At 42.9% G+C, this 27,711-nt stretch overlaps 1 protein-coding gene across 13 annotated transcripts in view; it reads right to left on the bottom strand.

Annotated features, from left to right (window-relative positions):
* Positions 1–27,711, bottom strand: part of FRMD4A (FERM domain containing 4A) — a 693,308-nt gene that overhangs the window by 103,827 nt on the left and 561,770 nt on the right. For all 13 annotated transcript variants that reach the window (XM_003903401.5, XM_009214008.4, XM_009214010.3 and 10 more), the window contains 2 exons: positions 15,239–15,295; positions 14,264–14,286 (listed from right to left, as the gene is read on the bottom strand). In XM_003903401.5, the coding sequence (XP_003903450.1) occupies positions 14,264–14,286; positions 15,239–15,295 (80 nt within the window). The remainder of the gene's footprint in view (positions 1–14,263; positions 14,287–15,238; positions 15,296–27,711) is intronic.

Below are 27,711 nucleotides of genomic sequence, written 5' to 3'. Positions count from 1 at the left end.
ACCGCACTCTCTGATACCACTTGGGCCGCTGCCTTGTCTGAGAGACCCCACATCTGCTTCCCTGTTAATCAAAAGCAGTGGGAGGAAGGGGCGCTCTCTTTTTATTTCCTTAATACAGATGTAAATGAAGGCAGAACACGCCAAGCCCAGTAACCACCTTTCACCGTGCAGAAAGCAGGACAAAACACCTCCAGATGGCCAGGGGTGTCTTCCCAAACCCTGCTCTCACAGACCAGCACAGACTGAACGCCCCTGAGCAGCCCTCAGCAGGAATTCGGGGAGAAGAAGGGTCCCCAGGGGTCCCCTAGGGCAGGATCTTAGGAGAAGCTCCCCAGAACCCCGTCGTTAGGCTCACATTGCTCCGAGAATGGGCAATGGCGCGCTGTCTCCGTAAGAGCATTTGCTCTGCTAATACACAAAGCTGGTTTTCACGGTTTATGTTGACCACATGCTGGAAACTGTTTTCTGAAATATGACAAATAAATACTGATGGAGTCTCCTTTATCTGAAATGCTCGAGAGCAAAAGCGTTTCCGATTCCAGTTTTTTTTTCAGATGTTTGACTAGTTGCATTTATATACTTACTGGTTGAGCCTCACAAAACCTGAGCATCTGAAATCTGAAGGGCTCCAATGAGCATTTCCTTTGAGCATCATGTCGGCACTCAAAAAATTTCAGAGTTTGGAGCATGTTGGAGTTCGGATTTTCAGATTAGGGAGACTCAGCCTGTAACTTTTGCTTTTGAGGAGGCTCAGAAACTACTTAGAAAGTGTGAACTGCATTGTCTGGGCCAGGCTGAGCATCCCATATCCTAAAATCCCAAATCAGAAATGTGCCAAAATCTGAAACATTTTGAGTGCCAACATGACGCTCAAAGGAAATGCTTATTGGAGCACTTTGGATGTTGGATTTTCAGATTTGAGGATGCTCAACCAGTTGGCGTATAACACAAATATTTCAAAACCTGAAAGGAATCTGAAACACTTCTGCTCCCAAGCATTTGGGATGAGGGAGATTCAACCTGTACCATCAGGTGGTTTTATGCATCTGGTCCTGAAATCAGAAATTCTTTTCCCCGTAGACTCACACATGCTTAGGTTTGGAAGATGCTTTAAACTCCCCTAGCTTAACCAGCCTTCTTCAGGTGCCTGACTCCTCCCTAGACACTCAGCAGGTCTGCATTCCCTCTGGGCTGGACCATCTGTGGCGTCTGCACCCACCTACTACCTCCAGAGTAACAAGCGGCAGCCACTTTGGGACAGTTTTGATACTGAAAGAGCGTTTTCCTATCCTGGTCCACCAAAGAGCCTTGGAAGCCTTAGCCGGGGTTGCAAAGGCACATGTAGGAGAGTTCTGCCTTCGATTCGCAGTCCTGACTTGGGCTACGTGAGCAGCTTCGAGGTTGCTTATACTAACCAAGGCAAATACTGGCCACCAGGACACTGGGCAGTGCCATCTAAAAAGGAATGAAACAGGTACAACTGTTTCATTTTTAGCAATGTTTTTCATTTTTAGCAATGTTTTTCATTTTTAGCAATGTTTTTCATTGCTAAAAAGGAATGAAACAAGGTATAACTCTGAAGGAAGGAAGGAATTCCGCAGCCATAGAGGGGAATTCCTCAGGTGCTTGGATGATGGACACTCCAGCACCCATGCTGTTAACTGGAGGATACATTGTTCCCTGTGTCCCTGGCAAGAAATACAGCCAAGGGCAGTGCAATGAGCAGCATCACCAGTGGATGCCCAGTGCCACTGGGCAAAACCACACCAATACACCACTACATTACGTCTGTGCGTGGTGATAAAGAAACACATGGAGGTTTGGTGACATTAGAGCGCTCCCAGAAAAAGCATTTTTCTGTTGTCCTAAGAAAGAACAAGGCCAGGCGTGGTGGCTCATGCCTATAATCTCAGCATCTGGGGATGACGAAGTGGGAGGTTCACTTCAGTCCAGGAGTTGAAGATCAGCTTGGGCAACATAGTGGGACTCTGTCTCTACAAAAATTAAAAAAATCAGCCATGCACAGTGATGCATGCCTGAAGTCCTAGTTACCCGGGATGAGGCTGCAGTAAGCTGTGATTGCAACACTGCACTCCAGCCTGGGTGACAGAGGGAGACCCTCTCAAGAAAGAAAAGAAAAGAAGAGAAAAGAGAAAGAGGGAGAGAGAAAGAAAGAGAGAAAGAGAAAGAAAGAGAGAAAGAAAGAGAGAAGGACAGAAGAAGAGAGAGAAAGAGAAGGAAAAGAAAGCAAAGGAAAGCAAAAGAAAGGAAGGGAAAGGAAGGGAAAGGAAAGAAGGAAGAAGGAAGGAAGGAAGGAAGGAAAGAAAGAAAGAGAAAGAAAGAAAGAAAGAGAGAGAGAAAGAGAGAAAGAGAGGAAGAAAGACAATGACCATGGCCAGTGGTGTTGGTGAATCCTGGCTTCATATGACCAACTAGAGGGAAAAGCTCCAAGCGGAACTGTTTGAATCAATCCATCCAAGTACTTGAACTGTTAGAATCTAAATGGTAAGGCCAGGACAGATCAATTGATAATCAATAAGCTGAAGGTGTTTATGAAGCCCCTGCTATTACATGGAAAGAATTGTAGAGGATATAAAAAATGATGAGATATGGTCCTTAACCAGAAGGTGCCCATGATTTAGTTGGGAAGGCGAGAGGAACACCTGCAAAGCTTACTGACCACAGGGGTGATGTGTGATCATGTCAATACAAACAACAGACATGAAAGCTCAGAGGAAATAACAGCCCCCTTGGGCTCTGATGTAAGACTGGCTTTGGGGGAGGCCGTGCATGAATAAAAGGATAGGAATATCACTTTTATCCCGAGTGGAACACAGACAGACATGGGGGCCACATGAACTAAAGAAATCCATCAGAGTAAGCGGAATGTCAGGGGCAATACGCTGCAAAGGGCAGGTCAGGAAGAGAATTGTGAAACTTTAATGCCAGGCTAAGAGGGTTCAGCCTCTCCTGGGTTTGATCCAGGAGGCAGACAGCAGGACAGCCCCTGGTGGTTTTCAAACAGGTAAACTCCTAGTGTTCAGGAAAATTCAATTCCAACCCCAAGTACAGTCGGTAATTTTTACGCACATGCTATAAAGGCATAGTTTCAGCAAATATTCAATTCACCAAACATGTGAGCGCCCACATTGATGAATTTCCGGATCTTCTCTCCCGGCTTCACGGTACGTTCCCTGAGAAAAGGGATTTGATTTATTGGTCCATCAGCACACAGAGGGCTGGCTTCAATGTGAAATGCACTTTTCTCAGATCAACTTTATTGGATGAAACCATGAGAAAGGCAATTAGTGACTCCCTGAAGGAGTTGAAACTTGAGTTTGGGTTTACTCACACCCATCACATCGAAAGTGTATTTGGGGAAGGAAGGAGCTCCAGGAGGAAGGGATCGTTTTACCCACCAAACCCTTGCTTGTTGGCAAACACGTTGCCCTGATGACAGCCACAGGTTTGATTTCCTCGCTGAAGCCTGCAGTGGGTTCTCTAGCTCTGCTCCAGGGCAAGGTTACACACAAAAAAATCTAACAAGAAATCACCAAGGCGTGAAGCCCGTCTAAATCCATTATATTCTGGAAGGGATCCATGGCCCTTCATCCTTCCCTGAGGACAAATCTGTAGAAATGTTCTGTTTGCTTTTCTGCTGTTTATAAACATCTGCAATAACTTAGGGGTGTCTAGCCCTGTCAATCCAGCCAAACTCTGTGGCTGAAAATCAGAAAGCTCCCCTAACAGGAAACTTGGTCACTCTACCCCCAGAGACTTGCAAGGCTGTGGCCTGACGAATGTTCTAGAAGTTCATACTTCCTCCCTCAATGTCTTCCACTTTGACGTTTTCCCCAGAGTTCATGGCATGTGATAAATGCCAACTTATAAAACAACTTAAGACAGTTCATTGTGGCTGCATTCCATTTTTAGAAAAATGCAAAAAAGAGCTGGATGTGGTGACTCATGCTTGTAATTCCAGCACTTTGGGAGGCCAAGGTGGGAGGACTGCTTGAGTCCAGGAGTTTGAGACCAGCCTGGGCAACATAGCGAGACTCCATCTCTACAAAAATAAAAATATAAAAAAATAGCCAGGTGTAGTGGTTTGCACTTGTAGTCCCAGCTGTTTGGGAGGCTGAAGTGGGAGGACTGCTTGAGCCCAGGAGTTTGACATTACAGTGAGTATGATCATGCCACTGTTCTCCAGCCTGGGCAACAGAGGAAGACCCTGTCTCAAAAACAAAAAGAATAGAAAAGAAAAAGAAAAATGCAAAAAGGTCTCTTGAAGAGCCAGTTGCTAAACTGAGAATAACATTTAAGTCTTCGTATCTTTAATATTAAGCAGCTTTTATTAAAAACTCTCCGGCAGGTATGAATGTTGTCAGGATAAATGTGGTGTCAGTGCTGAACTGGCCTTCGATTTAGTGGTTTTTTTGTTTGTTTGTTTTGTTTTTTCAGATGATGTGCCTGTCTTCTACAGCCTATACTCCTCATAAAACAAGGCAAGTTAGAATGATCTACTGGGGAAAAACAAAGATTTCTAGCAATATATCAAATAGAGAATTTGCCACAGTGAACCACAACAAATTTAACCAAGATACCACAAAGTGAAGGGAGCAAAAATTAAAACTGAGAGAGAAGGATGAGCAAAATCCACAATGTGTTTGCTTTTCTTTAAAAAAACCTGGAAATAACTTTTTCAAGAAACTCTCCTTGGGTCAAATGAGATGTATGTAATTTGTGGGAGAAACTTTGGGCGAATAGAGTAGGCTTAGTGTGAAAGAATTCTTCCTAAAACCAGTTGTTTCTGTCTGCACTGGTACAAAAACAGCAGAGCACAAAACCCAGAATGTGATGCTAGCTTAACAGAAAGGAACAGCCTGCAATTCAGAAAGAGTAATATAATGCTAGCGTCGGCCTAACTCCTCCATATTTTATGAGCAGATCATGAAGGTCAACTTCTCAGGAGTGGGATATTTCATAAGTAGATTATTGCAGGTCCTTAATCGATTATCACAATTCCAAAATTCAAAAAGCTCTAAGAAACATTTCTTAACCCATCTGGCTGCAAACTTCATCTTTTTGCACGAGGGAACGATGGACCTTCCTATTTGCGCCCACTTGCTGGGCACATCCATGTTTTAGGCGGGAGGTGTCAATGTGTTTAATTCCAGGCGCTGCCTTAGGCCCTGCCTGGAGTGTGGTACAAGCCCTGAATTACCTGCCTAAATCCTGCCAAGTTCCGAATTCGTAAACATTGAGATCCTAAAGTTCCAGATACGCATATGTGGCTCTGTGTTCCTTTATTTGATCATACAATGGACCTAGAAAACTGAGACAGATTAATGAGGGAAGTTATAGATTTTTATTCTTTGCTGATCTTTAAGAAATCATGCAGGAAATAATCTTTCATTTCCCTTTCCTTCCTTCCTCCTCTTTTTTTTTTTTTTTTTGTAAACCAAGGTGAAGTAGAGGTTCCAACAAAGAAAAGGGAGCACCTGCCCATCTCTGCCTGATCTCATGCTTTTTCCCCCAAGTGTGTAGGAAAGAAATGTTGCAGGGGTTTTCCACCATTGGTTTGGGCCCCATCTGTCTGAGAAACTTCTCCTGCCATAGTGTGTGACCATTCGCAGACAAAGGGAATCACCTGGAGGCCCCAGGAGGTTTCTCCAGCATGGGATTCTGAATTCTGGGCATGTATCATAGATATGTCACATGAATTACCAACTGTTTGTGGGGGGCAACATTTTTTTTTTTTTTTTTTTTTGAGACGGAGTCTCGCTTTGTCGCCCAGGCTGGAGTGCAGTGGCAGGATCTCGGCTCACTGCAAGCTCCGCCTCCCGGGTTCACACCATTCTCCTGCCTCAGCCTCAGAGTGGCTGGGACTACAGGCGCCCGCCACCTCGCCCGGCTAATTTTTTGTATTTTTAGTAGAGACGGGGTTTCACCATGTTAGCCAGGATGGTCTCGATCTACTGACCTCGTGATCTGCCCGCCTTGGCCTCCCAAAGTGCTGGGATTACAGGCGTGAGCCACCATACCCGGCTATGGGAGGCAACATTGTAAACACATTTATGAAATATGTGCCTTTCTATTTTTTATTTTATTTTATTTTGAAACAGGGTCTCGCTTTGTTGCCCACGCCAGAGTGCAGTTTTGAGATCACGGCTCACTGTAGCCTCCACCTCCCAGACTCAAGTGAACCACCTGCCTTAGCCTCCAAGCAGCTGTGACTACAGGTGCTTATCACCGCCACCTGGCTAATTTTTAAAATATTTTGTAGAGATGAGGTCTCACTATGTTGCCTAGGCTCGTCTTGAACTCCTGGACTCAAGCAATCCTCCTGCCTCGGCCTCCCAAAGTGCTGGGATTATAGGCATGAGCCACTGTGCCTGGCAGTCCCTTTATTTCTGTTGCTAATTGTTAAGTTATATAAGTAAAGATTTCTTCCTTGATTACTGAGTCTGGTTTTCTCGGGTGAAAGGAAAGTTTTATGAATTTCTAATTTATATTAGGTGTAAACATGTAAAATATAAAAACAAGTTTAAAAATTGTTTCATAAGTCTACAATTTCAGGCAAATAATTTTCTCAAAAAGCCCAAGAAGAAACGATTGATTAACTTATCAGTATCACTCTTTAGTTTGGGAATTTCCACTCTGAAAAACTGACACAGTACCATAGCCATGAAACGTTTTGCTATTCACAGGTATAACTGAAAATATGATATTTTAATACATTAAATAAGTGCTTAACAAAAGAAGTAAGCTGTCATAATATAAAATTTCCTCCTTACTTGGCTTCTAAGCAATTACCATAGAATTCGAAGAATATCATCCCGCAAAAAAAAAGAAAAAAAAAAAAAAAAACCACCCTGTCCCTATCCAAATACTTTTTTATGCTTTGAAAATGTGAATTACACACTTGAAAGCTCAATCAAATAGACTTTTGTGCATAAAACAAAGCTTTCTGTAACAATTTATAACTTTTCCACTTGAACATTTTGCTTCAAATTTTCACAGATTCTGTGAAAATTCTGTGAAAAGTTCCTTTCAAAACTTTTGCTGGTGTGAAAGATTCCATCTGCGCTTCAATTACTCATGGCCCTTAAACTCATTTTTAAATCATGGGAAAATGCCACACACAATTCTTTCGTGTGTGCGTGTGTGTGTGTATGTGTGTGTGTGTGTAAAACAGTACATAAATAGTATATGAGAATTATATTAATTTCAACTCTTCCCATAGAAACTCTTCTTTGGGCTGTTAGGTGTGTTTCAAGTTTAATAGATTAACTTTTTTTTCCCTAGGATGTTTCCAATAGAAAAATTTGCAAGTTTAGATAGATATTATAGATACTGTTAAGTTACATAAGTTGTATTTCAAATAGTAACTATTTCAAACATAACTGAGTATTTTTTCACTAATTATCTAAAAATCTCAGCAAATCTATTTCTCCTACCATATGATCACATCAGCTGTTTATTTTCAAGCAGCCAGTTTAAAAACTGTAGGGAAATATGCCCCAAATGATCTAATAACGATTTGAAACCGAGCTTGCTTAGAGCTGTAGTAGTAAAACCACTTATGTATGTGCAAGGAAATAGTATTTGTATACTAGGAATTGTGATGTGCAGACTGCTGCTTTAGATTAATCAAGTCTCCATGTTGTAGCTGCCAAGAAAATAACTATGTCATCTTTTTAAAGATCACAATCGATATAAATGTTTATAGTACTAAAAAAAAGTCTTTTAGAAGAAAATGAGTTCTTTGTGTTCTTTTCCTCTTGATCATCTAAAACTCTTCCTTTCACCTATGACTTCCTAAAAGTCACCCTCTGGCCTGGCAAAAAAGACTTAAAAACCTGAAATTTTCTGATACCAGTAAGTTGAGTTCAGTTTATATTAATTCACAAATGGCTCTTTATAAAGGCAGAAGAGATTTCAAAGAAAGAAAGAAAAAAACCAAGGAGGCCCTTTTTTGGGGTCATAAAAATGTCTTTTTCTCCACACTAGTGAGCACACCATCCCATGGTTTATACAAGATAAAATACTAAAAGCACCTGTAATCCCAGCACTTTGGGAGGCCGAGACGGGCGGATCACGAGGTCAGGAGATCGAGACCATCCTGGCTAACACGGTGAAACCCCGCCTCTACTAAAAAATACAAAAAACTAGCCGGGCAAGGTGGCGGGCGCCTGTAGTCCCAGCTACTCGGGAGGCTGAGAAAGGAGAATGGCGTAAACCCGGGAGGCGGAGCTTGCAGTGAGCTGAGATCCGGCCACTGCACTCCAGCCTGGGCGACAGAGCGAGACTCCGTCTCAAAAAACAAACAAACAAACAAACAAACAAAAAAAAAACAAAAAAACTAAAAGCTCTTTACATGTTTGCCTCTAATTGCTTTCCTGGGCACCTAATAACATGTGGTTTGTGGAAGTTAATGGGAATTTTTCAGCACTCCAATGCTCCAACTCCTCTTCTAAAATGGAGGGGAAAATCAATTTCCCTTGTTAATGAGGGACTGCAACTATTTGTTTTCATTGATTGGGTGATGCATTGTTCTATTTCTAAAAGCAAGCTGGTTTCCATTTTCTGTTTTAAAGAAACAGAAAGAGTAACTTGCAGATTGACACCGCAGGTGTACACCCAGATTTCTTAGCCGCCGCTCACTAAGCTCTGAGAAGCTGATATTCTGGCACTTGGACTGGCATTTCACCTTGCACAGATGTCATATAAACTGACCCCCAAGTACTCAATCAAAACGTGAGTTCTTTTCCTTCGGTGGCTATGTTTATTTGGAACGGCGAGCCTGTAGACACGGGGTGCCTTCCATCGCCCCTTAAGCATGTAATGGGCCCTGCTGAACAGAGCCAGGTAGGCAAAACGTGGCCCAAGAATCTTTCCACGGAATTTCCTTACTATCTGTCTTTTTCGGGTGCTCTTTGCTTTCTGGGCCTCATAAATCTCATGCTGGGAGAATCCTGTTTTAGTGATTAGCATCAGTATATCCAGTCCTCGGAAACAAAGATATTTCCAGGTCCCAGAAGAGGGTCCAGAGTAACACAGCTTTACTGATCTGGTTTCAATAAATCTTGCTAACGAAAAATTCTATAGAACAGATGTTTTTTACTTGTCTCTGTTAATGTATGGACGATTCTTTATTTCAAAGGTAGTGTGATTTTGGCATTTGTGATTTGCATTGTTTAGTGCAAAACATTTTAAAAGCACTTCAATATTGCAAAATGCTAAAGGTTATTTTTTATTTTATTTTTGGAGACAGGGTCTCACTCTGTGACTCAGGCTGGAGTACAGTGGTGCAATCTCGACTCACTGCAGTGGCAGCCTCTGCCTCCCGGGATCAAACAATCCTCCCACCTCAGCCTCCCAAGTAGCTGGGACTACAGGCTGGGACTCACCACCATGCCTGGCTAATTGTTTTTGTATTTTTAGTGGAGATGGGGTTTTGCCATGTTGCCCTGGTTGGTCTCGAACTCCTGGGCTCAAGCAATTCACCTGCCTCGGCCTCCCACCATGCTGAGATTACAGACGTGAGCCACCATGCTTTGCTTAAAATTATTATTTTAAGCAAATTTGCAGCACATTTTTAGAAAGATCAGAAGGGCTGGCAGAGGTGAAGTGATTCTCAAAATCAGGGTAAGGAGATTGGCTGATAAGGTTTTCAGTTAAGGTCCCCTTAGAGACAAAACCCCCAAAATCAAGTTTTTGTATGTAATATCTCCCTTAGTACAATGTTGCAATAAAACTTCTGTTAAATTAAATTAGAATATAACTAGAGAATTGGATGTCCTATCAGTCGATTAAATGAGGTATTCTCTGCACTGATCTTTTTAAGGAAGAGAATATTAGTTTTTCTACCATCACCCAAGAGTTTTAAAAAAACTTTGAAATAGAAAACATCAGTATTCCATTCCCAAACCCCTGAGGTGTTTCTGATGAATAAAATATGTAAGAATCATACAATCAAATGTAAGAATCTGTTAGTTAGTTGGCCAGTGGTCAACAGTGATCATCGAAAGATATTTTTTGTTGCTGTTTTTAAACTGCATCAGTTCTCCTCTTCCAAATATTTGGCCCACAGCTGCCTTTGTTAACAGCTCGGAGGCTACTGAATTATTTTTAAACAGAAATGCCAACTCTACTGACTTCCTGACTGTCGACAGACATGAGGTTTTTTGTTTTACATGTATATACATCAGGAAATGAAACGAGATTACTACATGCTGTGCTAAGGAAAACAATAAAAGTGAAAAAATGTTATTTTTAGATAGGAGTATTTCCTAAACCTTTAGAGGCCTCGTGCAAATTTGTCCTCCGTTTGGTAGAATATGAACATGTGTGGTCTGTATCTCTTCCTATGGCAGGCGATACTAATTATCTATCTATATTACAGTCATTTTCTCTCAGCATGCTAAACCTGACATTTCAGTGTAAAGTCCAATAAGACAAGGAAGTGAGCTATTCTGTTAATGGGAAAGAAAAGAGTTATGTAAGAATAAGCCTTCAGGCATCTGCTGAGCAAAACAGAGAGTCCAAAAGAAGAAACGGAAGAGCAAGTGAGTTTCATGAGAAACAGTAGCTACAGTTCAGAGTTGACTTATATAGTTCTCTTTCCATTAAGGTGTATCAGCACTTTTGACTTCGTCTTTTTTTTTTTTTTTTTTTTTTTGTGAGAGGGAGTTTTGCTCTTGTCACCCAGGCTGGAGTGTAATGGTGCCATCTCGGCTCACTGCAACCTCCGCCAACTGGGTTCAACCAATTCTCCTGGCTCAGCCTCCCGAGTAGCTGGGATCACAGGCGCACGCCACCACACCCGGCTACTTTTCGTATTTTTAATAGAGACGGGGTTTCACCATGTTGGCCAGGCTGGTCTTGAACTCCCGACCTCAGGTGATTTACCTGCCTTGGCCTCCCAAAGTCCTGGGATTACAGGCATGAGCGAGTGCACCCAGCCCTTGACTTCTCTTTTGTAAAAGCAATCCCCTTTTCTCTTGTACCTCAAGGAAACTGCTCCCATAATTTATGGATTAATACTCATTCCACATAAATGTAATTTGGATATAGTCCCTGAAATGTAAATATCTAGGATAATAGTATCCTGAAGAAAATAGCCTTTTGGGAAGTTATGGATTCAGGACTTCTCAGGCTATGAAAGAGTTACTTTATTTTTTGTGGATGGCCATTCATTTAAAAGGTTATTGGATCCTCTAGATTTTAGAGGATCTTAGAGTTTAGCCCTGGACTCTGTGTTATGTCTAGAAAAGCCTTTTCTAGGGTTCGGTGTGTTCTAAGCTGGCTGGTATTTTATTAATGTTGTTCAGGAAAACTACAGTACGGAAATCAAAGCCATTCCTTTAAATAAAACTGAGGTTATATAGTCATGCATTTAATAACAGTGATAGATGCAGGAGGCATGCAGATGCAGATAAGGAAACCCACACAGGGTCTTGCCCGGGGATGTGCCTACAAGGGACCGGGGCCCACATGTGCACTGGGAGAAGGGGGTGGAGCCACCAAGAATTCATGCCTTATGTAGGGGAGGAGACTGATATTCAATCTGTGAGGTGGGAGCCTGTCGGCAGGACCCTCTCCTTCTATGCTGAGAGCCTTCTTTTCACTTAATAATCCACTCTCCTCCCCCTTCCATTTGTCTATGTGCCTAATTTTTCCTGGTCATGAGACAAGAAGCTGGATTTTAGTTGAACTAAGGAGCAAAAAATCCTGCATCAATAGCAAAAACAACTTTCTACAATAAATCACAAATAAATTTGTTTATATAAATTACGTAAGTTATGAGAATGGGACATCTAAAATACCTAATGTTTAGCCGCTGAACCAAGTGTGGTCAATTTTGACGTGCTGGGTATCTTCCCAGAAGTAGATGGGAAGGAATTTAGAATTACTTCTCTTACTCCAAAATTTTAGGCCACTCAAGTGTACTAGTTTCTCTGGACCTCTGAAGATGGCTTTACTAGCATGGGCCTGCTACAGAAAAAGGGTGTTTATCAGAGACTCCAATGTAACAGATCACCCCCACTGTCCATGGTGTAGGTTTTAGGCTGTGGGATAAACTGACCTTTTGGATAAGGTGTCTGACCTCTCCCCTCTCCTGACAGTGATTTCTCTTCCCAGACAGCTGCGCTTACAAACAAACTGCTAGGTAGCAGTAGCACTTTGACAAATGGAGCACAACCCAGATCCTTTGTTTCTTTGAATTCAGCCAACAAGCTAGCATTCCAGAAGCTCATTAGGGGGCCATGAATTACTGTGGAGGCCAAGCCTGCACTTCCTTCTCCCTGGCAATCCATGTGGCCACATGTTCCCATGATCCGTGGGGCCAGATCATGCTATTCCCAGTTCACATTCCATCCTGTCAGGGTACTCTCAAAATAAATAATATTTACAGAAAAGTTCAGAGCTGGCGAAAGAAATGTGGAAGGAAAAAAGTGAGTAAGTAGACTAGACACTGGAATCCATTGGATTTGTGGTTTTTAAATCATTTTTTCATGGGACTTCAGAAATCTTTGTAAGTAGTTATGGACTGGCACTTATCAAAACCCCAAATTCCAAGGCCAAATTAATGTCATAAAAAAGTAACAAAGAAAAATTATAACAAGATTTAGTTTCTATAACCTGAAAACATTATGTTTAGCAAATTCAGTAAATGGTTACTGGCCACCTACAAAGTTCAAGTTCTCCAGCCAAAGCTAGTTACAGTCATTATCTATTTAAAAGTTTGACCAGCACTGCTTTATACCAAAAACTTGGAAAACTTAAATAAAAGGGGCCCGGAGGTCTCTTTATGCAAATATTCAAACAGAGCTGAAGAGATGGCATTTGAGATCAGAGTCAGCAACTACAACCTCCTGGACAAATCCAGTCCTCTGCTTATGTATTACTCATGAACTAAGGATGGCTTTTACATTTTTAAATGGTTGGAAAAAGAACTCAAAGGAAGAACAACATTTTGTGATACATAAACATTTATATGAAATTCAAATTTCATATAATGAAATTATATGAGGGTGAGGCAGGAGGATCACTCAAGCCCAGGAGTTAGAGGTGACAGTGAGCCATGACTGCACTCCAGCCTGGGTAACAGAAGGAGACCCTGCCTCTGAAAAAATTTAAAAAATAATAATAGTAAAAAAGAAAGCCTGAGAAGTGTACCAGGAGAGCAAGGAGAAAGCAGTTGAGACCTGAAAAACTGGTGACAAAGACAGCCAAGTACAGGTGGCCATCAACAGAAGTAGTTTTTGCTGCATTTACAGATGAAATCCCTCAAAGCATGGGGAAACAGACAGGTTCTTAGATGGAGCAGAGGTCCGATTTGTGTTTCTTTTTAATACCAATTTGCTAATTTCCTGTTGATGGGCCAGAACCTTATGCCTTGATGCTTTCCTTTCCTGTTCATACGGTTTACTCTGTTTGCCTCTAAACCTAGATTCTCCAGAACGGGTTACCCTGGCCTTTTCTTTTTTTTTTTTTCTCTCTTTTTCAGAGGAGCTTAATCAAACAGAATCCCAGGAATAACATCTGCCTTTGAGCAGACAGCCCTGCTGGTGGCTGGCTACACCCTCTGCTCTGTTCCGGGTCTGGTGATGATCACGAGAGATTTCAGGGCAATTTCATCCATACTGATCAACACACGGTGAGGATTGAAATAAATGACGAGTTTGCAGTTTTACAAGGCTATTAATGCCATTTACAGATTCCCAGTAGTTGTCTGTTTATGTTTTCTCCAACACAATATCCTAAGACAGAAGCAAAGCAGAGGTGCGGTAGTTTTATGTTGTAACATTTTCACGAATGAAATTTCCCTAGAAGACAGCATTTTGTCCCTTGAGGGGCAGGGACTACATTGAGAGAAAAAAAGATGTCCACCTACTTGTCAGGACTGACGGGTTATCTGCAACCATATTTACACCACAATGGGTGATTCCAGCCTCTATGAGACATTTGAGCAGCCTGTCCAACCTCAGGACAATGGGCATGTGTGACGCTGGGCCCTAATGTCAGCTTTCCAGTAATCTCTGGGCTTTGCATATAGTAGAGAACATCATCCTTGCTATTACTATGTTTTCTCTACCTGATCTATCTGTTTCAATGGACAAGTTGAGAGTTAGATCTCATCATTAACATACAACATGAATAAATTGTCTACCTGAAAAGGACATCCTGAATAGTTCCTTTTAATAGAGAAGCAAGGGTTTACATTTTAAACAACAACAACAAAAAATTGTAAACTCACCTAGAAAAATCTCCCTTTGCCTCCTGTAGAAGAAAAAATTCAACATCAGCGAAATACACTAAGCCAGTGTCAGAGATTCTAAAGTACATTCTATAACCATGAGAGTTTCTCTACTGAATGAGATGAGTTCAGCTTCCTGCAGTTATCATCCTATTTGCTGCAGGAATACAATTAAAACAGAATGTATACGTTTGCTATTTGAATATGAGACATGAATTTAAACTCTAGAAAGTTATAGACAAAGAAAGTGATTGATAATGACAAAATGTACATCTCCACCTCAAAGCCCGGGTCTGACATGTTCTAGTTTAAAGATTCTAAATATGAACATGTATCTGGATAGAACTGTCTATTTCTAGGGTCACTTTTTGTTTTGGTTTGTATTTTATGCTAGTCCCCAATTATACTGAAGACTCTGGAGGTAGGGACCAGGGAAACTTCAGTGAATCCAGTATAATGCCTTAAACATAGTAGTTGCTCAATAAATACTTATTGAAGGAATAAAGAAATGATATCATTTTAACTCATCTTGCCACTATTAAGCTAATATTCTATAACACCTTTTTTTTTTTTTTTTTTGCATAACCTAAAGGGCTTTTCCTTGTCTTTCCAGGGGGCAGAACATGATTTTTTGGCCACTAACTCTAGCTATTCACTTGGCTTTCTCCAGGGTGAAAGTACCAAACCCAAAGAAAATGGGGTCAGTAAATGACCTCAGTTTCTCCCAGGCTCAGGTTAAACACACAACTTTGCTTTACAGGGATTTGCTGTCTTAAAATTTTGAAATACTACAAGCCCCTGTTTATTGCTATGGTTTCCATCAGTGTCTCTAATAGCTCTATGCAGCTTGTGGCTAAAAAAAGGTAAGATGACAAATAGTGAGTGGACACAGCTACTGGCTACGCCCGGTAAATCTTATTTCCTTTCTTCTGTGTATGGCCCTGGGACATAAAGAGGAGGAGAAAAACAACTTACCTGTAAAATATAGGAAGCTAATTCAAACACCACTTCACTGTCAACGTCAATAAGCTCCTGAAAGGAAAAAGCAACAAAGGAAGACAAGTTTGGTATTTAACAACCACTTTTTTCTTTTTTTAAAAATGACAGCTCTTCTTCGGGAGGATTACTCAGCCCAGGAGTTTGAGACCAGCCTGGGCAACATAATGAGATCCCATCTCTACAGAAAATTAAAAAATTAGCCAGGCAGGGTGGTGCACGTCTATAGACTCAGCTGTTTTGGAGGCTGAGGTAGGAGGATCTCTTAGCCTGGGAGGTTGAGGTTGTAGTGAGCTGTGATAGCACCACTGCACTCCAGCCTGGGTAATGGGGTGAGACCCCAGCTAAAAAAAAAAAAAAAAAAAAAAAAAGAAAAGCTTCCTTTTCTGAAGATTTGCTCCGAATCTCCCATATTCATAGAACGTCTTGAGTCTCTGAGACCACTGCCCTGAATTGTTCAGTCCTAAACACTCCCAACATCCTTTTTGCTGCTCTTAGCTGGGATGGACTAGGGGGCCCGGGCCTACCAGATTATCTCAAAGGCCTCATCTTTAAATCTTTCAAGAAATTAAGAGGTGGACTAGGCCCCAGCATTTTACAAACCTGTTTGTTAATGTTATTAATCACTGGAATAGAGATGCTTGACAACAAAACGCATTTTCTGTATAAACTAAACTCAGAACTTTATTTTATTGAAAGGCTTTGTTTGAAAGGAGTGTTACAGTGGGATTGTGACTCCTTAAAATTAAATACAAGGTAGAAATATAGTTCCTCAGTTGTACTAGCCACATTTCTTTCATGTGCTCTACAGTTCATGTCGCTAGTGACTACCGTGTTGTCAGCTCAGATACAGAACATTTCAACCACTGTAGAAAGTTCTATCGGTCAGCGCTGTTACAGAGTGTAAGTTTCACAATGTTTCCGCCTAGTAGTTCTTCCCCCAAATACTTAATTGTGATCTAGGGACTTGGTCTTCAAAGCACTTAAACCTCTCGTTGGTTTTTGAAAAAATTCCTTTTCTCTCTCTCTCTTTGTATTTTTGAAATTTATATTTCAAAATGTATATAGTGCATATTTTTTAAAACAGCCTTTTTCTTTTTTTTTTTTTTGAGACAGAGTCTCGCTGTGTCACCCAAGAGGGAGTACAGTGGTGCAATCTCGGCTCAGTGCAACCTCTACCTCCCGGGTACAAGTGATTCTCCTGCCTCAGTCTCCTGAGTAGCTGGGACTACAGGCATGCACCACCACATCCGGCTAATTTTTTTGTATTTATAGAGATGGGGTTTCACCAGGTTGGCCAGGCTGATCTGGAACTCCTGGCATCAGATGATGTGCCTGCCTTGGCCTCCCAAAGTGTTGGAATGATTACAGGTGTGATCCCCCATACCCAGCCAAAACAGCTTTATTGAAGTATAACTAAAACACCTCAAAAAACTGCATGTTTAATGTAAACAATTTTATGAGTTTGGACAGATGCATACACCCATGACACCATTACCACAATCAAGGTAATAAACATATCTATCATATCCAAAGATTTCCGTGTGTGTGTGTGTGTGTGTGTATGGTACAAACACTTAGCCTGGCATGGTGGCTCACTCCTGTAATCCCAGCGCTTTGGGAGGCTGAGGTGGATGGATCACTTGAGCCCAGGAGTTCAAGACCAGCCTGGCCAACATGGCAAAACCCCATCTCTACTAAAAATACAAAAATTAGCCTGGAGTGGTGGTGCATGCCTGTAGTCCCAGCTACTTGGGTGGGAGGGTCATCTGAGCCTGGAAAGGTTGAGGCTACAGTGGGTCGTAATCATGCTACTACGCTCCAGCCTGGTGACAGAGAGACCCTGCCTCAAACAAACAAAACAACAACACACCCACTAAACATGAAAACATGACCTACATTAATAAACTTCTAAGTGCACAGCACTGTCTCATTATACATAGCTCACATGTTAAAGACAAAGAGAAGCCTTGAGTTCATTAGCATGTGAGAATAATACACAATTTAATTGATATCCTATGTCTGGTGTCAAGCTTAAGCACAAATGTCCATCTTTATTTTCCTTTCCCTAATATCACTAGATCCCATAGTGGCTGATTGGATGACAGAGAGCTAGAGGTAAAAGAGATTTAGAGACCAGCCAGCCTGACCCTGAGAATGGAATCCAAAAACATTAAGGGACTTTGGAAAACCACAGGGCCTTAATGGCACTTAAGGGGCCGGGAACAGACCCCCAACTACTTGTCCACTATGTGACCTCCCTTAGGACTTACATTTCCCCTAAAATCAATAGAAACCCAGCTTCAGCCAACACATTCTCAGAACAACATTTATAATGCGAGTTCACTTAGCAAGAGTTCTATTCACTTGCATTACAAGCCAGACTCTGATTCAAGGATTTTTTTTTTTTTTTTTTTTTTTTTTTTGGAGACAGAGTCTTATTGTTGCCTGGGCTGGAGTGCAATGGTGTGATCTTGGCTCACTGCAACCTCCGCCTCCCAGGTTCTAGCAATTCTCCTGCCTCAGCCTCCCGAGTAGCTGGGACTACAGGCACACACCACCATGCCTGGCTAATTTTTTTGTATTTTTAGTAGAGATGGGGTTTCACCATGTTGGCCAGGCTGGTCTGGAACTTCTGACCTCAGGTGATCCACCCACCTCGGCCTCCCAAAGTGCTGGGATTACAGGCATGAGCCACCATGTCCAGCCGATTCACGGATTTTCTAATTATTTTTTGAGAGGTCCAGAATTGGCTCCTGCAATTTAAAACAATGCATTCAAGCACACCTGGAACTTTTGAAGGAGAGATATCATTCAGGCTCTTTTAGGCCTGGGAATTTCAAAGCTGGATACTAATATTTGCCCTGGAATCACCTTAGAAGTATGGCTTAAAAGAACTCATGAGAGCCTATGGAAGAACTGGGGACAATAATTCCTTACGTTTAACCAGCTGAAAGAGCTTTCTGGCGGTTGGAATTGATAGAGGCTGTCAGTGCTGGGATGTGGAAGAATGTTTGGAATTGCAGTTCTGGGATTAGCAGGTCCCATCAGAATGTAAATCATTTAACAGTGTACAAATGGCTTCACAGAAACACTGTCCAGGGTTACCACAATAGATGGTTTCTACTCTCACTACGTGCGTTTCCATTCCCACCTGAATGCCTTGGAGTGCACTTGTTAGTGTACTGTTGTATGTGTGCTTTTCTGTCAAACATTTACACCTATGTTACAGCCAATTGTCGACTGCGGGCTAATATTTAACATCTGCTGAGGCTTATCTGATGCGCAACTCAAAATCAACCATCAGAAAATAACACTTTTAAGTGCGAACATAGCTTTCAGTTTGCCGTTTGATTCATCTGATAAACGAAAATGTCTATACCTGCGTGGAGGCGGGGAAAATGAAGGAAGGTCTTTTATTCTATTTTACACAGCCCATTATGTGGTTCCAGCAGAGTATCACTGGTGAACATTAACTGTAACGTAACTGTTATCCACAGGAAAGCTACCAAAAATGCACCATCGAATATCTAACCTGATTGATTCAACTTCTCTCTCACCATAGTTGTTCTCGGGGTGAGAGCTGGCACCTTTAACTGTGGTGACTTTTCGGGTGAAAAGTCTGACCTTGACCATCTATCTCCCAGTGAAGATACCAAAAACAGGAAGAGTTGAAATGTGGCCAGTGGGAGGGGAAATGATTCAAGAATCAAGCGCCCCCGGCAATGCACATGCTTACACAATCTGATGGAAAGAGCCGTATTGTTACTTCTGACCTCGCCTGTTTAACATGCATTGAGTTGAAGGATCATTTCATTGGATGTTCTCGGAGGACTCAACACAAAGACCGACAGGGTGTGGGTAAGAACCAGTCTAGGGTGGTGGGAAGACATCCTGACAGTCTTTGCCCAATTCCCCAATGTCACTTGTTCATGATGCCTTTTCCCCCTTGTACACCTCGCCCTTCCAGGTGGCTTTATCCTTAAGTTTCTACTGCAATGGGGCAGAGCTCTAGACTTCTGACTCACTCTGAAAATTTCCCATGGTACTGCAAAACCTGAAAGCCGGCCAGGCACGGTGGCTTAGGCCTGTAATCCCAGAACTTTGGGAGGCCGAGGCGGGCAGATCATTAGGTCAAGAGATCGAGACCATCCTGGCCAACATGGTGAAACCCCGTCTCTACTAAAAATACAAAAATTAGCTGGGCGTGGTGGCGCATGCCTGTAGTCCCAGCTATTCGGGAGGCTGAAGCAGGAGAATCGCTTGAACCCGGGAGGTGGAGGTTGCAGTGAGCCAAGATAGCGCCACTGCACTCCAGCCTGGTGACAGAGTGAGACTCCATTTCAAAAACAAAACAAAACAAAACAAAACAAAACAAAACAAAACAACTCTGAAAGCCAAGTTCCACAGACAGGAGTTATTAGATGTTTTCAGGGGTCTTCCTAGCAGAAATGTGCTCCCACATAACATTAAGAAAATGACTCTCCCTTTTCCTTATCTGACTTTTACAGTGGTCCAGAGGTGGCTTTTCATTTATTTATTTATTTTTTTTGAGACAGGATCTCACTGTGTCACCCAGACTGGAATGCAGTGGTGCAATCTCGGCTCACTGCAACCTCCGCCTTCTGGGTTCCAGCAATTCTTGTGCCACAGCCTCCCAAGTAGCGAGGATTACAGGTGTGCGTCACCACGCCTGGCCAATTTTTTTATTTTTAGTGGAAACAGGGTTTCACCATGTTGGCCAGGCTGGTCTCAAACTCCTGACCTTAAGTGATCCACCCACCTTGGCTTCCCAAAGTGCTGGGACTACAGGCGTGAGCCACCGCGCCTGGCCAGAGGCGGCTTCTTTCATGGGTTTCTGCTCAAGCAGAGGAACTACACTGACGGGGATCACACAGTGTGTAAAAATCCCATTTTTTCCTGGGATTCTGGGCTTTCCCCTTAACTAAGGACAAGATGGGATCATAGGAGGAGCAGAAGACACTTCCAGGAGGCTTGAGGGTGGCTTCCCTCTGCCTTATGCAGGGGCTGAGGTGTGACATTCCTCTGTGCTTATGCAATCCACATCTCCACGGTGAAGACCCCAGTGCTCTTGCAGCCATTGGAGGAGAGGTTTCTGCAGGGTCGTTCACTGAGCTGGAATCTTGCCTGGGAATCTTGGGCTGTCTGGTAGGCATGGAATAACTTTACTCTGAGACTAGAGAAGCCCAGGGGGGCAACGCTGGCAGGAGGGAATGTAAGGTCCCTTGGTGACTGTGGCCACTGGGTGTATACTTTAGGCATCTGCTTTCCTTACTACTGAATAATGCATGCTGCTCCCTTTGATCTTTTCAGAAATGGTATGGAAAGACAAACCGTGACCATCTGCAGGGGTGTGTGTGTGGGTGTGTGTGTGTGTGTCTGTGTTTGCACGTGCATACGTGCTCTGAGTAGGGGTGGGAAGGGCGGCCCCACTTCCTCCCACGTTGTGTTGTTTTATCCCAGGTGACTGAACTGCCGAAGGAAGAGGTCTGAGGTCATTTATCAGCAGCACCATGGCTAATAATATTCTCAGAAAGATTTCCCTCTGAGGGCCTCCAAGTGTTTCTAATAAGTGGCCACGTGGGAACCCCAAATGGCAGGTGTTATGGATGTTCTCCAAGTGTCCTGAGAGCCGGAGGGCCTCTTTGCTCAGAGGGACTGGGTGGTGGTCTTTACGCTCAACCAAGAATCTTAATACAAAGCAGCCCACCATGGTCCGGAATTGCAGGAATTCCAACTCTGATGTAAGACGAATGAGATAATTCCATGAGAAAATGTAATTGACAACCATATGGTAGGTCGAGAAGATTTTGTCAAGGAAAATCTTTGCAAAGTCCACTCAGAACCACTTTTAGGGTTAGGAAAGCCACCAAGGGTTTTCCTAACGAATTCTCACCAGTTATCACCACGTTTATTCTTACCCACAAAACATCTAAAGATGATAGATAAGCCATTCTCCTTAAGATTATTTCTACTGTCCCCTGAAAGTCCCGTATTCTGGTCTTAACCCCCCAATGCTGTGGGGACGTGGACTGAACCACCTGACCTTCAGTTTGATTTTCCTTATCAGTAAAATGGGGATAACAATTTCCTTTCCAATTATTTTACTGGGTTTGGTGCGGCATAAATGGAGAAGTGACTTGGAAACGATAAAACACACTACAATTATTAGGTCTATATTATTTATTTCTGCTGATGAGTATCTATAGATAATCTGAACTCCACAGTTTTGCCTTTGTTCTTTAGTATATCTTAGCATTTATAGGAATCTTTACTAAGATTTTGTTTTAAAAGAGATGGGTAGTGTGTGTGTGTGTGTATGTATACTGGTCACCATGTCTGTGGTGTATTTTATGTGTCAACTTGACAGGCCAAGGGTTACCCATTATTTACTAATTTTTGAGACAGGGTCTTGCTCTGTCACCCAGGCTAGAGTGCGGTCACACCATCTCAGCTAACTGCAACCTCTGCCTCCTAGGTTCGAGTGATTCTTGTGCCTCAGCTTCCTGAGTAGCTGGGATTACAGGTGCCCATCACCACAACCGGCTAGCTTTTTGTATTTTTAGTAGAGATGGGGTTTCACCATGTTGCCCAGGGTGGTCTCGAACTCCTGGGCTCAAGTGATCCACCCATCTCAGCCTCCCAAAATGCTGGGATTATAGGCATGAGCCACTGCATCCAGCCCCGAGTCGCACAAATTAAACAGTTTCTGGATGTGTCTGTGAGGGTGTTTCTGGATGAGATCAGCATTTGAATCAGTGGACTCAATAGACCACCCTTCGCAGTGAGGGTGGACATCACCCAATCCTGGAAGGTTTGAACAGAACAAAAGATGGAGGATGGAGGAACTCGCCCCTTTTTTCATTTTTCTTTCTTTCTGTCCCTTGCTTTTTGAGCTGGGACATCACATTTCATCTTCTCTTGTCCTTGGACTGGGACTTATACCACTGGCTCCCTGGTTCTCAGGTCTTTGGACTCAGCCAGTGGACTGACACCACTGGCTTTCCTGGGTCTCCAGCTTGCAGACAGCAGACTGTGGGATTTCTCAGCCCCCATGATCTTGTGAGCCAACTCTTCATAAGAAGTCTCTTTCTGATATCTGTATATCTATATATATCCTATTGGTTCTGTTCCTCTGACTAACACACCGTATATCATTAAAGTGGGACACAATGCCCATATTTAGCCCAACTTTCTCTCTTCTTGTGGCTCTATGCCTCATTGCACAACTCATCATGACTACGCAAAGTTGCCCCCGGGGCAAACAGGGGCTGTGGTGCAGGATGAGACTGATGCGATCTTGCACAATTGCTCATTATTAGCCCTCTGCCAGTTTTTCAGCATCAAGTCACTTCATGTTTGTCTAATGATCCAAGAGGTGAATGCCACTCGTGCTTAGCCACAGCCCTAATTCTGCTGCACTGGGATTTCTCACGCTGTCCACCCCACGGCAGACAGCCCATGTCAGGATCTCAAGGAATCACTCTTTATTAAGTTCTATTTTAAAAAATTTTTACTTTTACTTATTTATTTTTGTCGAGACAAGGTCTTGCTCTGTTGCCCAGGATGGAGTGCAGTGGCACCATTATAGTTCACTGCAGCCTTGAACTCCTGGGCTTAAGTGATCCTCCTGCTTCAGCCTCCTGGGTAGCTGGGACCACAGGCACACACCACCATGCTTAGCTAATTTTAATTTTTTTCTTTGTAGAGCTGGGGGTCTCACTATGTTTCTCAGGCTGGTCTTCAACTCCTGGGCTCAAGTGATCCTCCTGCCTTGGCCTCCCAAAGTGTTGGGATTACAGGTGTGAGCTACTACACCTGGCCTGTAATCATTCTTTTGGAGGTCATGGGCATAGCCAAGATGACAGATCCATGTAAGTTTGTTTCTTGAAAGTTGAAAAAGAAGGTACCTGTCTATCCTTCTCTCATTCCCCCTCTGTCCTACAAGGGCGCACTCTAAACCTGCATCAATGAAACTAAGAGGTAAGGACGAGAGCTCTGTAAGTCTGAGGCTGATATTTATGTTGTCCTGTAGAAGGTGATTCTGGGCTTTGGCTTGGTTCTCCCACCTACAGATGAGATGATGTCATCTGATCATTAGCAACGCACGTTGAAGATATTGAATAAAAGACCATTTATTTCAATATCAACAAGAGAGATAGCATTAAGACCTAAACTGCAAATGTGGCCCAAGGATGATTGCCTAAACTACTTTTTTTTTTTTTTTTTAAGAGAAGAGGTCTCTGTCATCCAGGCTGGAGTGCCCTAATGTGATCCTAGCTCACTTCAGCCTCGAACTCATGGGCTCAAGTGATCCTCCCATCTCAGCTTCCCAAGTAGTTGGGAATACAAGTGTGTGCCACCATGCCTGGCTAATTAAATACATCTTTTTTGTAGAGTTGTGGTCTTGCTATGTTGCCCAGGCTGATCTCAAACTCTTGGCCTCCCAAAGTTCTGGGATTATAGGTATGAGCCACCACACAGAGGCTCCTAGACTAATTTGAATGAGACTTGCACCCTCCCAAGAGCACCCATAAAGCAGATATTTTAAACCTTTTCCTTTATGTCATGATTTGTTCTCAGTGCAATGCAGGCAACAATATTCGGTGATTTCTCAGGAAATATGCAAATCCTTGCTCCCTGGGATTGGAAAGTAACCAATTAAAAAATAATTTTCTGAGCATCGGCTATGTGCCTAGAACAGTGATAGGCCATGGAAGATGAGCTTAAAAATCCACTCAGAAAAATGCTGGTACCAACTTCTCCTCCAGCCTAAAGAAGTATATTTTAGCCCATCTCCAGATCACAACCACAGTCCTGTTTCTTTGGTTATCACTGCTGGGGAAGGTTAGTGCTTTTAGACAAAGCATAATTGAAATGTGATGAATGTCTCTGAAGAGTGCATTGCCAGCCGGATGTGGTGACTCACATCTGTAATCTAAGCACTTTAGGAGGCCAAGGAAGGAGGATCACTGGAGCCCAGGAGTTTAAGACCAGCCTGGGCAACATGGTGAGACCCTGTTTCACTTGGAAGCAAAATAAAACAAAACACACGAAAAAAACCAAATTAGCTGGGTATGGTGGCGCATGCCTGTAGTAGTCCCAGCTACTTGGGAGGCTGAGGCAAGAGAATTGCTTGAACCTGGGAGGCGGAGGTTGCAGTGAGCTGAGATTGCGTCACTGCACTCCAGCCTGGGCGACAGAGCGAGACTCTGCCTCATAAACAAATAAATAAATAGTTCATAGCCAATCCCTTCGGGCCAGGGCAAAGTTATACAGGTGAAATATTAGATTCCTGATGTGATCTTAGAGACCAGAATAGATGCCCCTTTATCAACTAGAGTAGACGCTAAGGTTAAGTTACCTATAGGTCGAGGGTTCAGGACAAGCTGGCCCAGCAAATTTCCCAGTTTCTGTGGCTAAACTCTCTACCAATAGGAGCTGTCAACTCTGGTTTATGACCCAGACCATTACAACTCTGCCTGGACAGGGGGCCAGCCTTACAAACATTCTCTTCTGAGGAACTACTGCAGACTTTAGGCTAATTTCAGCAGTTCACAGAGGCTGCACACAAACTGCCTTTGTGTCCTATAGTTGACCTTGTGAGGTAAACAGCCTCAAATTCCACCTCATTTTAGTGCTAAAAGCCACCCCAGGAAGGAACCGGAGGTCATGATGTTAAGTAAAATAGGCCAGGCACAGAAAGACAAAGTTCGTGTTTTCTCACTTAATTGTGGGAGCTAAAAATGAAAACCATCAAACTCATAGAGACAGAGAACAGAAGGGTGGTTACCAGAGGCTGGGAAGGGTGGGAGGAGTGGGGGAGACGGGGTTGGTTAATGGGTTCAAAAAAAATAGAAAGAATGAATAAGACCTAGTATTTGATAGCACAACAGGGAAACTGTAGTCAATAATGATTGAATTGTACATTTTCATATAAGTAAAAGAGTAGAAGTGGATTATTTATAACACAAAGGATAAATGCTTGAGGGGGTGGATACCCCATTTGCCCTGATGTGGTTATTACACATTGCATGCCTGTATCAAAATATCTCATGTACCCCATAAATATATATACCTACTATGTACCCACAAAAATTAAAAATTTAGAAAACCAAGACAAAAACCCCATCCTAAAGTGAACATGGGACATATGTCACCTATATGTCTACCTGCAGCACACACACTCGACACTCCTTCATAACTATGCGTATCTTTTCCCCAAATCTGCTGAGTGTGTAGGACTCTATTATGTAATACGAACACCATGAGGCATAAAACCCAACCTGCCCTGCCCCTCTTCAAAAAGAGCACCTTCAGTCCACGCTGGAGACTTCGTCTTCTCAGTTTGCAAACTGGTGCTGCCAATACAGCCCTCCTTTCTCCTAGTTAGCCATCTGGTGGCCTTTCGGATGATACTGACGGTGCATCCAGTCATTCTGACAGCCACACATGGCACCTAACCTCAGTCGAGGAACTATCAAAGTACTTCTCTGAGGAAGTGAATGGAAAGGTCTTTCAATGTGAGCGCCAATTTTCTTTTCTCTCTGAAGGTTTGCGTGTGGAGAAGACAGGGAGCTGGTGATTTCTTGATTTCTCTTATAACTGTAAGATGTATCATTTGTGGAAATCTTTCTGATTAAAAAACTAAACAGACTCTGTCATTTCATGACCTCTGTTTGCAAAGCTTTCAGACATCACTGTGATGATTCATTTTTGATGGTGGATAATTTTCTTCTGTCAGTGCAGAACCCAGGATAGGCAGGATTCAATCCAGCCTGAAGGTGCGGGAAGAGCTGAGGGTCCACATCCTTGCCTCGCTCCCGTCTCATGGGATAAGTCCGCTGCCTTCTGCAGGGGCTGATGGATGAGCCCCTTCAGTTGGCTGTTGGAAGCCACACCGGAAGAGGGAGAGGAGCAGATGGAAAAGGCTTGGAGGGACAGCTGTGCTGTCTCATCGGTCTCTTTCCAGGGAATATACACCATTCCAGGTAGGCTTCCTGTGGGAGTTTCCCATGGAATGGGACACACATTTCTAAATGAGATGTATCCACGCCCTGGCCAATGTCCTCTTTATCACCCACCTGTCTCCTTAGTGAGTTCAAGCACATCAGAAACACTGTTGGACCATGTGGGAATCTCATTCCACACTTCTTCCCGCTCCACCTGAAGCACACAATGACAGCCCCGCTGTCTCATATCCATATTTTAATTTTCTGCAACTTGGATAGATGATGACTACGTTTTCCTGCTCTAAAGTAGAGGGGCGGAAGGGAAGAGAAAGTGAGAGGGGCGTCTGCTGTGGCTCTGCCTCCTGCCTGCTGGGAAAGAGAGCGGAAGGTAGGAAGGCAGTGTTCACAATCTGGGAAAAATAGCAAAACAAAGCCAAACACCTTTCCTCACCTTTCTGCTATTAGAGATGAGAGGTTCATTCTCTGAAGAAGAACAGGAAGCAGGGATGAAGTGGACCGGAAGTGCAGGAATTACACCGAATTCTATACCTAGTATGGAGACTGTTCCCTCCAGATCCCTGGATGTGGGAGGACATGTCCCAGGCAGGAAGGGAAGGTTTTCTCTGGAGAGAATGGAGAGCCAGAGAGGAAAGACCAAGACACTGATATTCGGGGTTCCCCAGGGAAAGAACCAGCTTGCAACGGGATCACGTCACAAGGACACCCACTGGGGGATCATCCCACCCTGAAATGGAGCATCTGCTTAGTTTTCAAGTGTGAAGCGACAGACCAGGGCCAGCAGACAACTGGGGAAACCTCGTACAGGAAAGAGAGACCAACACAAATAAACTAGAAAAAAAGAGCTGGAAGGAAACACAGAATAATAATGATAACTAATATTATCAGAGTGATAAGAGAGGATATTATGTTTGTGAAACAATAATAGCATAATATTTTAAAAATCAGATAATATAAAGAAACTCTTAGAAATTAAAACAAACAAACAAACAAAAAACAAAACCATAATGGCAAAGGTGAGAAAGTCCAGAGAAGAGATTAAAGTAAATCCCTAGAAAGCCTCCCAGAAAGTAGAATAAAAAGACAGAGATAGACAGCTGGAGAGACAAGGTATCAGAGCGGGAGGCCATGACGAGCACTTGATAAATAGGAATTCTGGAAAGAGAAGACACAGGCAAGAGGGGAGAAGATATCAAACAAACAATCCAAAAAGAACCCCACAACTAAAACAGAATGCACATCACAACTCCAGACTAAAAGTGCCCATTGAACACAGAGTACAATGGATTTACAAAGACCCACATCAGGGCACCCATCCTGAAATTTTAGATCAAAAGGAGCAAAAAGGAGTTCCCAAAGGATCCCATTGTTGGGGGCCCAAGGGAGTGTCAGATACAATGGATAGGATGGTGGGCTTTTCCAGAGCAATGACTTTGGTATTCTGAGAGAAAAATTTTTTGG

The sequence above is a fragment of the Papio anubis genome, chromosome 11 (assembly GCF_008728515.1).
Source record: "Papio anubis isolate 15944 chromosome 11, Panubis1.0, whole genome shotgun sequence".
NCBI lineage: Eukaryota > Metazoa > Chordata > Mammalia > Primates > Cercopithecidae > Papio > Papio anubis.
The sequence above is the reverse complement of the archived record's forward strand: the minus strand, read 5'-3'. Positions and strand labels throughout refer to the sequence as shown.